General features: G+C 36.2%; 1 protein-coding gene across 6 annotated transcripts in view; it reads right to left on the bottom strand.

Annotated features, from left to right (window-relative positions):
- Positions 1–16018, bottom strand: part of SYCP2 (synaptonemal complex protein 2) — a 79557-nt gene that overhangs the window by 33739 nt on the left and 29800 nt on the right. For all 6 annotated transcript variants that reach the window (XM_081832496.1, XM_081832497.1, XM_081832495.1 and 3 more), the window contains 4 exons: positions 13679–13739; positions 4830–4978; positions 3592–3666; positions 3009–3155 (listed from right to left, as the gene is read on the bottom strand). In XM_081832496.1, the coding sequence (XP_081688622.1) occupies positions 3009–3155; positions 3592–3666; positions 4830–4978; positions 13679–13739 (432 nt within the window). The remainder of the gene's footprint in view (positions 1–3008; positions 3156–3591; positions 3667–4829; positions 4979–13678; positions 13740–16018) is intronic.

The following is a 16018-nucleotide window of genomic DNA, read 5'->3' as shown; positions in this document are numbered from 1 at the left end:
AAACTGAGGGTTGCTGGAGTGGGGGGTGGGGTGGGAGGGATGGGGTGACTGGGTGATAGACACTGGGGAGGGTATGTGCTCTGGTAAGCGCTGTGAATTGTGCAAGACTGTTGAATCTCAGATCTGTACCTCTGAAACAAATAATGCAATATATGTTAAGAAAAAAAAAAAGAAGAAGAAGGTAGCGGGAGGGGAAGAACGAAGCAGGGGAAATCGGAGGGGTAGACGAACCATGAGAGACGATGGACTCTGAAAAACAAACAGGGTTCTAGAGGGGAGGGGTGTGGGAGGATGGGTTAGCCTGGTGGTGGGTATTGAGGAGGGCACATTCTGCATGGAGCACTGGGTGGTATGCACAATGAATCATGGAACACTTCATCTAAAACTAATGATGTAATGTATGGGGATTAACATAAGAATAAAAAAATAATAATAATGAAAAAAAATAAAATAAAAAGTATTTCTAGAATACCCATACATATGAAATATAGCACCTTATATACTAGCTGAAAATATTTTATTGATACTGAGTGTATCTATAACCAATGGCTCAGTTTCTTATTCTATTTCAGTGTATGATATTTGGATACATAGTTATGTAAATTTATATACATTTGTTTGTGAATGCTTTCATAATGTTTAGAATTCTTCAAAACTTTCACACATTTTAAAAAACTGTATTAATATTCTGTGAGGACTAAAGTAGCTTTGGAGTAAAAAGTAGCTACAGGAATTCAGAGCCTCAGCGGCACCAGAGCCAGTGGTTCCAGTAAAGATGTGCATTTTCTAACTTCATCCTAGAGTCACTGAACAGAGGTGGAAAAGAGTTTCAGAGGACGCCATGGAACGGAGCAGATGGTGACAAACTGTAAAGATGCAAAGGAGATCTGGTTTTCAAAAGGCACCTGCCCCTAAGACTAAGAAAAAAATACTGCAGGAGTTTTTAATAGTTCTGTAAACAGGGTGTGGAGGAAGGGTGGAAAGGAGAGGAAAAGGAGGAATTCTACGATTAACCAGAAAACAAACTACTGAACCAATGGATTCTTCAAGAAAAGACAGTTCCTAGTGGCATAGTGAATGGGACCTGGGAAGTTACCTATTCATATAAATGCTTCAGTCAATCCTTAACAAAAACACAGTGGTATTTAACAACAGTGCACTGTTTCTTACAGATTTTTACTTCTAGAGTTTATGACAATAAATTTAAGGTAGGGGGGCCCTAAGAATTAGCATTTTAAATAAGTACTCGTGTTATGACCCTGATATAAAAACATAGAAAATGGCTTTTATAATTTAATTGTCCAAAGAAAACAGAAGATGGCATTTTTCATTTAACGAAGGACACAAGACTAATGGGGAAAAAACAGTGAGTAACATCAACATGAAAAAATGTACGGAAGAGCCTGTGAGAGTTAAAGTTGCCTAAAGGTGAGATATTAGTAAAAACTAAAACAGGAAAAGGTCCATGAAGAAAAGTGAAAATTAATCAAGACTTGCAATTGTAAGGGCACTTTAAATGAGGGAAGGTAAAAAAAAAAAAAAAAAAGGACAAACAACATGAATGAAGGTATAGAGGCAAGAATTAGTGTGACATAAAAAGAGGCAGGAAAGCAGTTAATCTTACTAACGTGGTCAGTATGTAGAGTAAAATGAACTTGTAGGTCTCAGAATTGAGTTAAAATTTCGATGCAGGAAGATAAACACAGAGATCCCACAACTTTCTGAGCAGAATGCAACAGGGACTCTGGGATTAAGAAAAACCAGGGGAAGGAATACCACATGGGGTAGTTCACAGAGTCAAAGGACAATGAGGAAGCTGCTGTACTGAGCTGGGTGTACTAAAATGAGTAAGGGCGAAGGGAATGAGGAGGGGAGGATGTGCGAGGTACTGTGAAAGAACCATCACTAGTACCTTGGTCCTAGGTGTCAGGGGAGAGGAGGCAGGATTCAGGATACCATCGGAAAATTAATGGTAGCTTTATTGAAGTATGGAGGCAGATGCAAATTTGAAGCAAAAGATAAAAGAGTTTGAGGTTAGATCAGGAAAACAAGACATACAAAAGGAAACACTCGAAGAGTAAGTGGAGACTTCCCTGCAGCACTTTGAAGAGAGATCTAGTATATTTCAAGAGCTTAAACTATGCACATGAAGGAAGCTCTTTAAGGGAGAAGGCATAGAGATGTTCAAGAAGCTGAGTCAAGCTTTCAGAACAAATCTACATTTAGGATGCGGGGAAAGAAAGTATCTCTAATGTAGTAACAGAAGTAGGAAGAGAACTAAAAGGCTAACAGAAATCAAAGAAGGTGAGGACATTAAGAAAGACAAGGCTATTAGCAACCTCAACTGTCACAAGACAAGGAGGCTGAGAACTGGTTCTGCTGAATATGGCCTAGAGGAGAGCCTCCACCAGCAGGAGGAGGAGGAAAAAGTACTTAATATTTAGCTTTCTTTCCTTATGCAAATAAAGAGAACGTTACATTATAGATTTGCATTCTACATAACAGCCAAAAGCAAAAATAGACAGGATAAATGTAACAAGTGGTACTTTCTTACATATTTCTAACTTGGAATTTACAAGTGTATAGTATACCTTGTCTTACTTAACCCTCTTAACCCTGCACAAACACAATTGCTAAAATACTATCTTTTGTTTGCATTTGTAAAAGGCAGGGGAAATACTCTGAATGTTATTGATGAAGGCCATTAAGGTAAATTCTAGATGCTTTTTTTCTGTAATTATATGTAGCAATGATTTGATCTATGCTGTTTTATAAAAAACTATTTTTTTTTTAAGATTTTACTTATTTATTTGACAGAAAGAGACACAGCGAGAGACGGAACACAAGCAGGGGGAGCAGGAGAGGGAGAAGCAGACTTCCCGCTAAGCAGGGAGCCCGATGTGGGGCTCAATCCCAGGACCCTGGGATCATGACCTGAGCCGAAGGCAGATGCTTAACGACAGCCACCCAGGCGCCCCTATCAACAACTATTTTGACACCATATTTACCTCAAGCTGACTATTCTTTCTGTCTCCTTGATTACAGTTTTTGATATATTTCGGAGGTTTAGCAAATTCCTTTTGGGAGTTAGGTTTTTCTTTCAAAGTAGTGAGTTCCTCTTCGGTGGGTGAGACTTGACTTTCTGGCACTAGAATCTGTTGGAGAATGTGGAGAAAAGTATTTCAAACTGCAAACTGCAGGAAGTTCTCAAAAATCACTGGATGTCTTAGTAAAGCGCCCATTCATCCCACACTTACCAAAGTCAATTCTTTGTTTTCCATGTACTTAGTCAAAGTGACCCAACAAAAAACACCCACATTTTCAAACGTCCATAGACATAAAACAAGCTTTGGCATTAGTGGCAGGACATATATGCCTAATTTTTAAAGTTACCAAAATGATATTAATAACTATCTTCTGTACTAAAGTAAATGATCTTTAATAACACGTTTAAACAATCATGTACCTTAGTGGGGCACTCTATGTTGAGACAATTCATTTTTCAGATACTCACCGTCCAACATAATGCTGTGCAATTATTTAGGGTTCAGCTTAGCTCAGTGATAAAAATCAAGTAAGTCAGACACATACCTGTGATCCACTTGCATCAAAAAGTATATGCACAGATGTTTTGGCAACCGAAATACCCTGTTTTCTGGTAAATTCCTAAAATTAAATTAATTCAAAGTGATGTCATTTTCTCCCAGTTCTTTCCATGTTAATGTATTTCCTGCATTTCCTTTCAAAACTCCCAAATTATCTCAAATCATTATTTTGTATATATAAATACTCTTCTCCACACACAGTCTCTATTTTTCTTCCCCATAAATCTTCTGCACTGCTCTGAACTCAATGTGTCCCCCAAATTCATATATTGAAACCTACCCCCCCAAGGTGATGGTGTTAGGAGGCAGGGCCTCTGGCAGGTGACTGCTTCATCAGGGCAGGGTCCTTGTGAATATGATCAGTGCCCCTATGAAATGAGACCCCAAAGGACTCCCTGACCCCTTCTGGCATGTGAGGACACAGTGAAAAGACAGCCACTGTGAAACAGGAAGCGGGGCCTCGGCCAAAAGTGTGTCTGCTGGTGCCAGTCATAGCCACCTAGCCTCCAGAGCTAGGAGAGACAGATGGAAGTGAATGGGGAGGCAGAGAAAAAGAAATGACAGAAGAGACAGAAAGAAAGGAGGTCTGTCATTTTCAGCCACCCCGTCTACAGTATTCGCGCTCCAGCAGCCTGAACAGACTACGACATGTGCTATCCAAGCCTGTCAACAGAGTAGCTCCCTGAAACTGAACCTGAATTGTCACCTTACTGACTCATCATGTCTTCCACAGTCCCAGAATGCATCTTCTCTAAATTTCACCCATCAATTTCCAAGGCCATTTCAAGTCCCATCTGAACAGCCTTTCCTTCATATCAGACTCTTAATGAGCATTCTCTTTTCTCAACTTCTATACCTGCCCCTTATTTACTTCTTCCGAGGTAGATTCTGTAATTCTCACAAACACTGTTTAATATCTTAAAAACATGGTCTTGTCTTAATTCACTTTTTAAACACCTAGCAGGAATTCATTAAATATTTTGAATACTGCAGCTTATTTTGTCATCTGAGATTCTAACAGGTGTCTCAAGGATATGGCCTACAATCTGAGGGCTATTCCACAATAAAAATTTAAAGAACTAAAAATCAACACGTCATTTTAAGAATTCTAGGAAAAAAAATGAAACTTACAGCCCCCGGTAACCGAAAGTTTCCATAATTATGAAAATAAATATTAAAAAGAATCTTATGAAAATAAATGTTGAAAAGAATTTAAACACTTACCCTATATTTATGTGCACCAAAAATTTTTTGTGTCACACTAGTGATTTCTAATGATGCATCAAAATACAAAAGCAATTCTTTCCCTTCTCTTTTACTAATTTTTACTATGTTTTTCAGAATTATGGTCAGCAGCTTCTTCGATTCTCTCACTGTATACAAACAAATCACACCAATTAGTTTATATTCATTTCTATGATACCACTCTCTAGGCATGTTATAAATAAGCCAGGTAGCATATTAATTAAATTGAAGTGAAATAACATTAACTTTTAGGATTTAACAATCAATTCCAGCACTAACAACTTATGCAAACCAATCCAATTTATTTTTCAGAGTCTGTTTCTTGATCTATAAATTACAAACTAATACAATAACTAATGAGCTAAAGCCCTAAATATGCTGTGGACACTAATAGGTTCTTAATAAATACTCCTAGAACATATCTAAGAAAACTATTTGCTTAATTTAAAAGAGGCAAAGAAAATAACTTTAATTCCATAAGTAACTATATTTCTAGGCATAAGCATCCATTCAAACATTTCTCTTAAATCCAGCTGTTACAAGCAAGTTGACAGTAAACAACTGTCAAACACCTTGAGTGCCAGGAAACTAAAGAAAGAATCAGGGCAATTCCTCCATTAATTCACTGATCCACTGAAAATACTGTAAGTGCCAGTTTATAAGAGGTATTCACTTCCCTTCCTCTAAAAATTCACCAAAGAATCACTTGGCATCCAATTAATGTGCCTGTATTACGGACTAGAGGCCACTTATGGCCCTGTTCTACTTCTGATGGTATTCCTGTTGATGACTGACAAGTCGCCACACCTGCCCCCACCGTATATTTTTGGGCAGGAGGAAATCCTACATCCTGATGGAGATGGAGGATACCAAGTAGAAAAATTTGTCTCTACATGAAGAAAAGCTCTGCTGCCTACTTCATGACCTAATCTACAGGACAAATAATTCTGATTCCTATGAGGCTTACTCAAGCAGAATATGTGTTGTCTGTTTTTGCAACTATATGGTCATGACAAACTTCCGCAGTAAAGTCCTTTGATGATTATAAGAATTATTAATTGCTTGAAGATAATGGTGACAGTTTCTAACTAAAGAGTGCTGGTGGTTTTATTCTGGGAAAAAAAAGTCATGTGTTTCAAAAGTAACAAGTTTTCAGGCTTTAGAGTTGAAAGTTTGGGTGATTTTGAAGCGAATAATGTTTTGAATTCTGATGAATATTAGAAAATTTATAATCCTTATGGATATTTTTGATTATTATATTGCTCTGATATGATTTTTTTCCTGCAGCTGGCCACAAACTTATAGTAAATACAATATTTGTTTCACTGCTTACATAAACATATTAGAATTACTTCAAATATTGCTGAATGTTTTGTACCTTTTTGTACAAACTATTCCCCACATATACTGTGACTATCTATAAAGAATTTATTGATATTTGTTATATTTTATTGTGGGCTTTGTTGAAATTTTTGTTAGTTCCTTTAACTGCCTGGACTATATCATAGCTTGTTTTTCTTTTTCTTTTTTTTTTTTTAAAGATTTTATTTATTTATTTGACAGAGAGATAGACAGAAGAGCACAAGCAGAGGGAGTGGCAGAGGGAGAGGGAGAAGCAGGCTCTGCACTGAGCAGGGAACCTGATGCGGGACTCGATCCCAGGACCCTGAGATCATGACCTGAGCCGAAGGCAGACGCTTAACCATCTGAGCCACCCAGGTGCCCCATAGCTTGTTTTTAATTAGCAATATTACTATGATACCAGGAAAGTTATTTTGTTGCTTGCTAAAAAGCCAAGTATTTTGGGGTGCCTGGGAGGCACAGTCAATTGAGCATCCAACTCTTGGTTTTGGCTCAGGTCATGATCTCAGGGTTGTGAGATTGAGCCCTATGATGGGCTCCACACTTAGTGCAGAGTCTGCTTGTGACTCTCTCCCTCTTCCTCTCCTCCCAACGCACACGGGCATGTGCAAGCGTGCTCTCACTCTAAGTAAATCTTTAAAAAAAAAACTATTTATAGATAAACATATTTATATGAGATTCTAGTACACTATATGAATATAATAATGTTTTCTTCTGCAAAGGCATTTAAAAAAATTTTAAGATTGCCCATGGAGCCTTCATTTTATACATTCTTACATATTACATATAAAAGGGTCTAACTGCCTGCAATCCATCATGCTGCTGCTTCCCCATCCCCTCAGCCTGCAACTAATGAAATTCTTTTTCACTAGAAATAATGACTGACTTCCAGGTTCCTTTTTTTTTTTTTTTTTTACTTCCATGACTGCTATTCATGTAAAAATTCAGATACTGCCCATTCCATATAGGTTACACTAGATTACCACTTTACTACAAAGGATATTAAAGGATACACATGAACAGCTAGGTGAAGAGATACACAGTGTGAGTGAGGTTTGGAAGGGTCCGGAGCACAGGAGCTCCTGTCCCTGTGAAGTTTAGGGTGCACCACCCTCCTGGCATGAAGATTCATTATTATTCACCAACCAGGAAGCTCCAAAAAACCCCTTTTAATCTAAACATAAAGAACTTAATTTTTTATAAAAGTGTCCTCATAAAATTAGGACGAGTTATGTATTGGAAAATAAATCTTAAAAATCAACTTATGCTATTACAACAATGAAAATAACTTTTTTTTTGCCCAATTATGCACAACTACGTTTGGCAAGATGCAAAAGACAGAACTTTATTAGGAAGTGGAGGCAGTGATAAGCATGAAAATAAAGGGGAGTAAAGAAATTCAAAAAATGTTAAGAGAAATACATGAACATGAAAAATGATTAGTTGAGGGAGAGGAAACAATCAAGAATGGCTTCTATATTGGGGGACCTGGAAGTTTTATCATACCATTTGTCAAAATAGGAAATAAAGGATGAGTATATAGAGCTTAGCTGAGAAATTAGGAAAAAGATTAAAAAATGAAAGTGTAGTCAACAGTGTCAAATGTGGGGGAAGGTTCAAGTATAAGGACTGAAAGTGTGCATATTGATATTAATAATAAACTATTATTTTGACATCTAAAATTTCAGTGGAGTGGGATGGAAAACAATGTAATAAGAACAGGATGAAAAGCAGGAGAAAAAAGATTTAGTAAAAACTATCTCTCAAAATTGGCTATGAATGGAAAAAGAGTGAGACAACTAGAGGAAGATGAAGATCCAAGTAGGCTTTTTGTTTTAGAATGCAGTAACGGAGGTACCATAAAAATGTAAGATGTGAAAAAAAAGATATAAAAGTTAAAAAATAAGGGGGGGCGCCTGGGTGGCTCAGTTGGTTAAGCGACTGCCTTCGGCTCAGGTCATGATCCTGGAGTCCCGGGATCAAGTCCCACATCGGGCTCCCTGCTCGGCAGGGAGTCTGCTTCTCCCTCTGACCCTCCTCCCTCTCATGCTCTCTCTCATTCTCTCTCTCGCAAATAAATAAAATCTTAAAAATAAAATAAAATAAAATAAGGGGCTCCTGGCTTGGTCAGTGGATCTTGTTCTAGGGGGTTCGAGCCCCAAGGTGGGTGTAGAGATTAAAGAAAATAAAAATCTTAAAAAAAAAAAAAAAAAGTATGGGAGAAAACACTATGCTAAATGAAAAATGCCAGTCACAAAAAGATATATACTGTATGATTCCACTTAAAATAGTCAAATTCACAGAAGAAAAATGTAGAATGGTGGTTACCAGGGGCTGAGTGGATGGGGGGAAAAGGGAAGTTGATTAACGGGTATAGAGTTATAATTTGGCAAGATGACAAAAGTTCTGGAGATCTGCTTCACAACAATGTGAATATACTTAACACTACTGAACTATACACTTAAAATAGTAAGGTAGTAAATTTTATGTTGTATTTATTTGTTTTTTAACCACAATTTAAAAAATTGGAAAAACTGGGTGAGGAGGTACATAGAAACTTTATATACCATTTTGGCAAGTTTTCTGTAATCTAAAACTATTCTAAAATTAAAAATTTATCCTACAAAAAGACCCAAATCAAACTTCCAGAAATGAAAAATACAACACGGGAGGTGAACATTATACAAGATAGGACCAACAACAGATGAGACACTGCTAAAGAAAATATTAATGACCATGAAATACAGCAATAGAAAAGTATTCAAATGAAAAAAAAGGGGGTGGAAATCTGGGGTGGAAGGAGTGGAGAAACCACAGAATCAGTGAGCTGTGGGAAAACTTCAGGTAGCTTAGTGTATGTATAATCAGACTCTCCAAAGGGAAGGAGAAGAAAGAATCAGCAGGAAAAAATATCTGAAGAATACTGGATAAAAACTTTAAATGTGATGAAAACTATGAACCCACAGAACAAAAGTCTCAATGAACCCCAAGAACAAACAACATGAAGAAAATCACACTAAAGCATGATATTGGCACTGTTTAAAACTAGTGATGAAGAGAAAATCTTAAAAGCATCCAGGGGTAAAAAGACTTTAAATAAAATGGAACAAACTAGAGAATGACAGTAGACTTCTCATCAGAAACAACATAAGCCAGGAGACAGTAGAGTAACATCTTTAAAGTAAACTGAACTAAAACAACAGGCAATCTAAAATTCGATATGTATCAAAAGTAATTTTCAAAAATGAAAACAAAAGATTTTTCTGATACATAAAAACTGAAAGAACTCATCACTGGTATTGTACTACAAGAAATACTAGACAAGTCATTCAGGGAGAAGGAAAACAACACTAGGTAGAAATCTGAATCCACACAAAGGAAAACTCAACACTGGAAATGGTAAACGTGTAGGTAAATATAAAATACTTTTTAATCCATTTAAAAAATCTCTTTAAAACCTAATTGGCTGCATAAAGCAAAAAATCATTACACCAACATGCAAAACAAAACAACAAACAAAGAAACAAACAAAAACCTTTTGTGTATATTGATAGCAATGGCATGAAAGCCAGGAAAGCAAATGCGCAAGTGCACTGTTGCAGGGTTCCCGTGCTACACATAAAAGGGTGTAATATTACCTGAATAGACACACTATTAAGTTAAAAATGAATAGAATAAATCCTAAATCAACGACTAATTAAAGGGGGTATAAAGCCAACAAAGGAGATACAATAAAATCAGCTTTTACCCTGAGACACTAGAAACAGAAAAACAAATTAAAACCAAAGCAAAAAAATAAGTAAATAAACAAAAGAGCAGATATCAACCAAATGGAAAATAGAAAAACAATAGAGAAAAATCAATGAGACCAAAGGCTGGTTCTTTGACAATACCAATAAACTGATATTCCTCTTATCAGACTGATTAGGGAAAAAATATACAAGTTATAAACATCAGGAGTGACAGAATGGCCATCATAACAAGTCTACAGACATTACAAAGATACTAAGGGACCATAATAAACCACTTCATGCCAATAAATTTGAATAAAATGGATAGATTACTAGAGAGACACAAATTATTAGCTTACTCAAGAAGAAACAGATAACTTGAAACACTTTCTATTAAATAAACTGAATTTGTAGTTAAGAGTCTTCAACAAAGAACGGTGGCAGCCCAGACTGCTTCACTGACAAACACTAGTAGGTACTTAAGAAACAGTATCAACTCCACTCACATTCTTACAGAAAACTGAAGACGATGGAAAACTTGCCAATTCATTTTTATGAGGCTAATACTGCCCTCACTCTGAAACTGAAAGACATTACAAGAAAACTGCAGACCTTCTAGTGCATAGAATACCAAATTCCTAAGTAAATTTCATAAATCAATTCCAATGATATATAAAAGGATAACGTACTAAAATCAAGTGGGGTTTATCCCAACAATGCAAAGTTGGTCTAACATTTAAAAATCAATGTATTTCTATTAAGGAACCAAACAAGAGAAACTACATATAATATCAATAGAGGCAGGAAAAGCATTTCCCCAAATCCAACATTTGTGATCAAGGAAGGCTCTCGCAGCAAATTAGGAATAAGAGAATTTCCTCAATTTGACAGAGGGCACACATGAAAAACTGCCACCATAAATACATCATGGTGAAAAAAAGGAATGCTTCCCCCGCCTAACATCAAAAACTAGGCAAAGACATCTACTCTCATCACTTCTACTCAACATTGTACTGAAGGTTCCAGGCAGTGCAATAAGGCAAGGTAAGATTGACCATATGAAGCGTTGCCAAGGATGTCAACTGGAACTCTTACACACTGGTGGTGAAAATGTAAAATGATAAAACTGCTTGGGACAACATTTTGGAAGTTTCTGAAAAAGGTAAACATATACTTATGTTTTGACACAGCCACTACACTCCTAAGTATTTCCCCAGGAGAAATAAAAGCATATATATACACATACATGGAAATAAGTATACATGAATACTCACAGCAGCATTTTATAATAGCTGAAAACTGGGAACATTCCAAATACTCATCAAAAGGTGAACGGATAAACAAATTGAAGTATAACCATGCAATGGAATACCACTCAGCAATAAAAAGGAATAAACTATTAATACATGTAATGTGGCTAAATAAAAAATATATATCTAAATGTATTATATAAAAAATATACAAATGTCATATATAAACGTACATATTACACTTGTATAAAATATGTATTACATATATTTTTACATATATATTTATATATTACATAGATAGTACATATAATTATACATATTACATATACTAACATAAATATGCATATATATAGGTATATGCTGTATGATTCTATTTATAGAAACTGCAGAAAATGTAAACTTGTCCATGGCAGAGAAAATATCAGTGACTTCCTGGGGCTAGATCTTCCTGGGGATAGATCAAAAGGAGCATAAAGAACATTTAGGGGGACTGGATATATTTACTACCTTGAATTGCATAATAGTTTCATGTGTGTTTATACACGTGAAGACTCACCAACTTCCTCAACCTGATGGAAGGTAATCTACAAAAAACCTTCAGCTAACATCATGTGTGAGGGTCAAATACTACATGTTCTTTCCTAAGCAAAGATCATGAAGAATGCAAAGATGACCACTTTTACCACTTCTATCCAATACTGTACTAGAAGTTCTAGCTATTGCAGTAAGGCAAAGGTAGGAATAAAGGGAGGAAAAAATAAAGAGAGGAAGGAAGAAGAGGTAGGGGAGAGGGATAAAGAATTTCGTTAAGGAAGGCCATAAGGATCAGAAAGGAAGAAGTAAAACCTCTCTCTATTTGCAGATACCATGACGGACTACCTAGAATATCCCCAGGAATCCATGCTACAACTACTAGAACTAAATAGTGACTTTGGCAAGATTGTAGGATACAAGGTAAGTATTTCAAAATCAATTGTATTTTTATGTACCAGCAGAAAATATCTGGAAAATGAAATTAAAAACCAATTCTATTCACAATCATATAAGGTTAAGATTGAAGACCTGGGAATAAGTTCATCAAAGGATATGTAAGATTTCCACACTGAAAACAAGGCGTTGTTGAGAGAAACCAAAGACCCAAATAAATGTAAAAATACACCATGTTTGTGGACTGAAATACTTACTATTGTTACAATGTTATTTCTCCCCATATCAAACTACAGTTGCAATTATAAATCTAGCAGGCTTTTTATAGCAATTGATAAGTCAACTCTAAAAGATATATGGAAATACAGAAGGTCTAGAATTTCTAAAACAGCCTTGAAAAAAACCACATTGTTGGAAGACTTACACTATCTGATTTCAAGACTAACTATAAATCTACAAAAATTAAAACAGTGTGGTACTACTTGCATAAGGAATGGCAAATAGATCCATGGGATGGAGTACAGCTTTAAGAAATAAAATGTGCACTTCTATCAGTCATTTGATTTTCAAAGAGGGAATCAATAAAATCCAGTGGGGAAAGGAAAGTCTTTTCATCAAATAGTCCTGGAATAACTGCATGTCCATGTGAAAAAAATGAACCTCAACTCCTGTATCATACCATAACCAAATGTTATTTTGAGATGGATCATAATCCCAAACATAAAAGCTAAAACCACAAAGTTTTTATAGACAAACAAAAGAACATCTTTGTGAATTGGTAGTAGTCAAAAATTACTTAGGTCACACAAAGCAATAAGCACAATGAAAAAAGTGATCAAGTGGACTTCAAATTTAAAGACTTCTGCTCATTAAAGACACCCCTAAGAAAATAAATTAGCAAGATGCAGACGGGGAGAAAATACACATAGAACATCTATCTATCAAAGAATTGATACCCACGTATGTAAGAACTCAAAAACTTAATTAAAAAAAGACAGCCTAGAAAAAAAAAAGGACAAAATATTTAAACGGATACTGCACAAAGAGTATATATCAATGGCCACCAAGCAAATGCAAAAGTGCTCAATATTCATGGTCAAGAGGAATATGCAAATAAGAACTATCAAGAGATACCACATCCCCATTGAAATGCCTAAAATCTATCTTGATAGCTGAATGTGTGGTGCTACCAGTTGCCAAGTTGTAGGACTTCGCCAGCAGTGTTACACGATTCCAGTTATATTAGTACAGGAACTAGATGTTTGGACCTCATCAAACTAATAGGATAAAAGGCAAGGGCCTTGAACATATTGACAAGAAAGTGACATGTGATCATAAGTTTTAGACTAAAGAAAAGTTCAGGAAGGAGTTGGGAAATTGGGGGTGGGGGAAATGTGGGTTCAGGGAATATTGATATTGAACTATCAAATTTATGAATGTGAATATATGAAAATGTTCACTTTGTTTTCGTTAGTCTATTTTTTTCCCCAGAGAGCATGCAACTGCTACTCCATGTGATCAGAGTCAAGAGGAGAGTTAGAGGAAACAAGTTAAATACCTTCAATGCTGTATATTTGTACTTTATCCTCAGGCACAATCACTGCTTCCCACTGATGATCCTTAAATTTAAAAACAGGTTTGACCATAAATAATTTACTCCTGCTTTAAGTCTTCTTTAAACACCAGTTTAAAAACTTAAAAGTTACATAAATAATAATTATTTCTTATTAAGTATCACTAAGTAACACATTTCTTGCTCCATCAATTGATCGTGTCATACATTACATGTGTCACATTTAATCTATTTGTTCACTTTTATGAAGGAAATACTGGGATGATTTCATAGTATAATGGTATAATTTCTTGTTTTTGACCAAAAAAGGAATTACTACCATTAATATTTATTAGAGGCTATCCTTTTTAAAAATGTTACCAAATCCTGTCATTTATGCTTTTGAAATAGTGTGAAATCCTATGCATTCCTCAATTCCCACTCACAGACTGTCCTCAGATTCAAACACTGAATGCATATGAATAATCACCATTATTTTCCCCTTCCCCCTTCCACGTGCTTTCACTGAAAATTTGTATAACTCAATAATACTGAATTCACAAAAAAAGCTACAGGTAAAATTAGATACCATTCCTAAAAGATGAGATCCTAAAACCTTCCACTAATCTTGTGAGGAAAATAGACCCCTTTCTTTTGTTATTAAGGACAATTCATTTTACAGAAATTCACCTGAATCCTCAATCTCTTCACTAACTCCCTCCACTTCTTTGCCTTAATTGAAACCAGTCCATATGCTGAGGGCACCACCACCATTATGGCACCTCCAGTTAAGGTGCTAATTCTCCCATACCTCAAAGCCTCAGGGTCAGGAGGAAAGTGTTGCTATCCTCTTCTCTGCCCCAAAGCTTTGAGCAGCTTCTTATTTTCTATGTGTAAAAACACTTGCTCCTTTGAGGCACATGTCAGATGGTTGTTAACTTCAAAGTGATGCTTCCTGGTTTATTGCCTTCCTTTTTAAGAAATTTTATATTATGGAAATTTTCGTAATTTTTATTTTTATTTTTATTTTTTAACTTAAATTCAATTAGCATATAGTGTATTATTAGTTTCAGAGGCAGAGTTCAGTGATTCATCAGTCTTATATAACACCCAGTGCTCGTTATATCACGTGCCCTCCTTAATGCCCATCACCCAGTTACCCCATCCCGCCACCCGCCTCCCCTCTAACTACCCTCAGTTTGTTTCCTATGATTAAAAGTCTCTTATGGTTTTTCTCCCTAATTTCATTTTGATGGACATCTGGGCTCTTTCCATACTTTGGCTATTGTGGACATTGCTGCTATGAATATTGGGGTGCAGGTACACCTCAGAATCACCACCTTTGTATCTTTGGGGTAAGTACCAGGAGTGCAATTGCTGGGTCATAGGGTAGCTCTATTTTCAACTTTTTGAGGAACCTCCATACTGTTTTCCAGAGTGGCTGCACCAGCTTGCATTCCCACCAACAGTGTAGGAGGGTTCCCCTTTCTCCGCATCCCCTTTCTCCACATTCCCCACATCCGTTGTTTCCTGACATGTTAATTGTAGCCATTCTGACTGGTGTGAGGTGGTATCTCATTGTGGTTTTGATTTGTATTTCCCTGATGCCAAGTGATGTGGAGCATTTTTTTATGTGTCTGTTGGCCATTTGGATGTCTTCTTTGCACAAATGTCTGTTCATGTCTTCTGTCCATTTCTTGACTGGATTATTTGTTCTTTGGGTATTGAGTTTAATAAGTCCTTTATAGGTTTTAGATACTAGCCCTTTATCTGGTAAGAAATTTGCAAATATCTTCTTCCATTCTATACTTCTCTTTTGGTTCTGTCGAATGTTTCCTTTGCTATGCAAAAGATTATCTTTTTTCTAAATTTTATTTTATTATGTTATGTTAATCACCATACATCATTAGTTTTTGATGTAGTGTTCCATGATTCATTGTTTGCAAATAACACCCAGTGCTCCATTCAATACGTGCCCTCTTTAATACCCATCACCAGGCTAACCCCACCCCCCTCCCCTCTAGAACCCTCAGTTTGTTTCTCAGAGTCCATAGTCTCTCATGGTTCGTCTCCCCCTCTGAATCCCCCCTCTTCATTTTTCCCTTCCTACTATCTTCTTTTTTTTAACATATAATGTAATATTTTTTCAGAGGTACAGGTCTGTGATTCATCAGTCTTACACGATTGACAGCGCTCACCATAGCACATACCCTCCCCAATGTCTATCACCCAGCCACCCTATCCCTCCCACCCCCCACCACTCCAGCAACCCTCACTTTATTTCCTAAGATTAAGAATTCCTCATATCAGTGAGATCATATGATACATGTCTTTTTCTGATTGACT

The sequence above is a fragment of the Leptonychotes weddellii genome, chromosome 10 (genome assembly GCF_054177405.1).
Source record: "Leptonychotes weddellii isolate Sample4059 chromosome 10, ASM5417740v2, whole genome shotgun sequence".
In the NCBI taxonomy this organism is placed as follows: Eukaryota; Metazoa; Chordata; class Mammalia; order Carnivora; family Phocidae; genus Leptonychotes; species Leptonychotes weddellii.
Note: the sequence above shows the minus strand (reverse complement) of the source record. Positions and strands in the feature narration are given on the sequence as shown.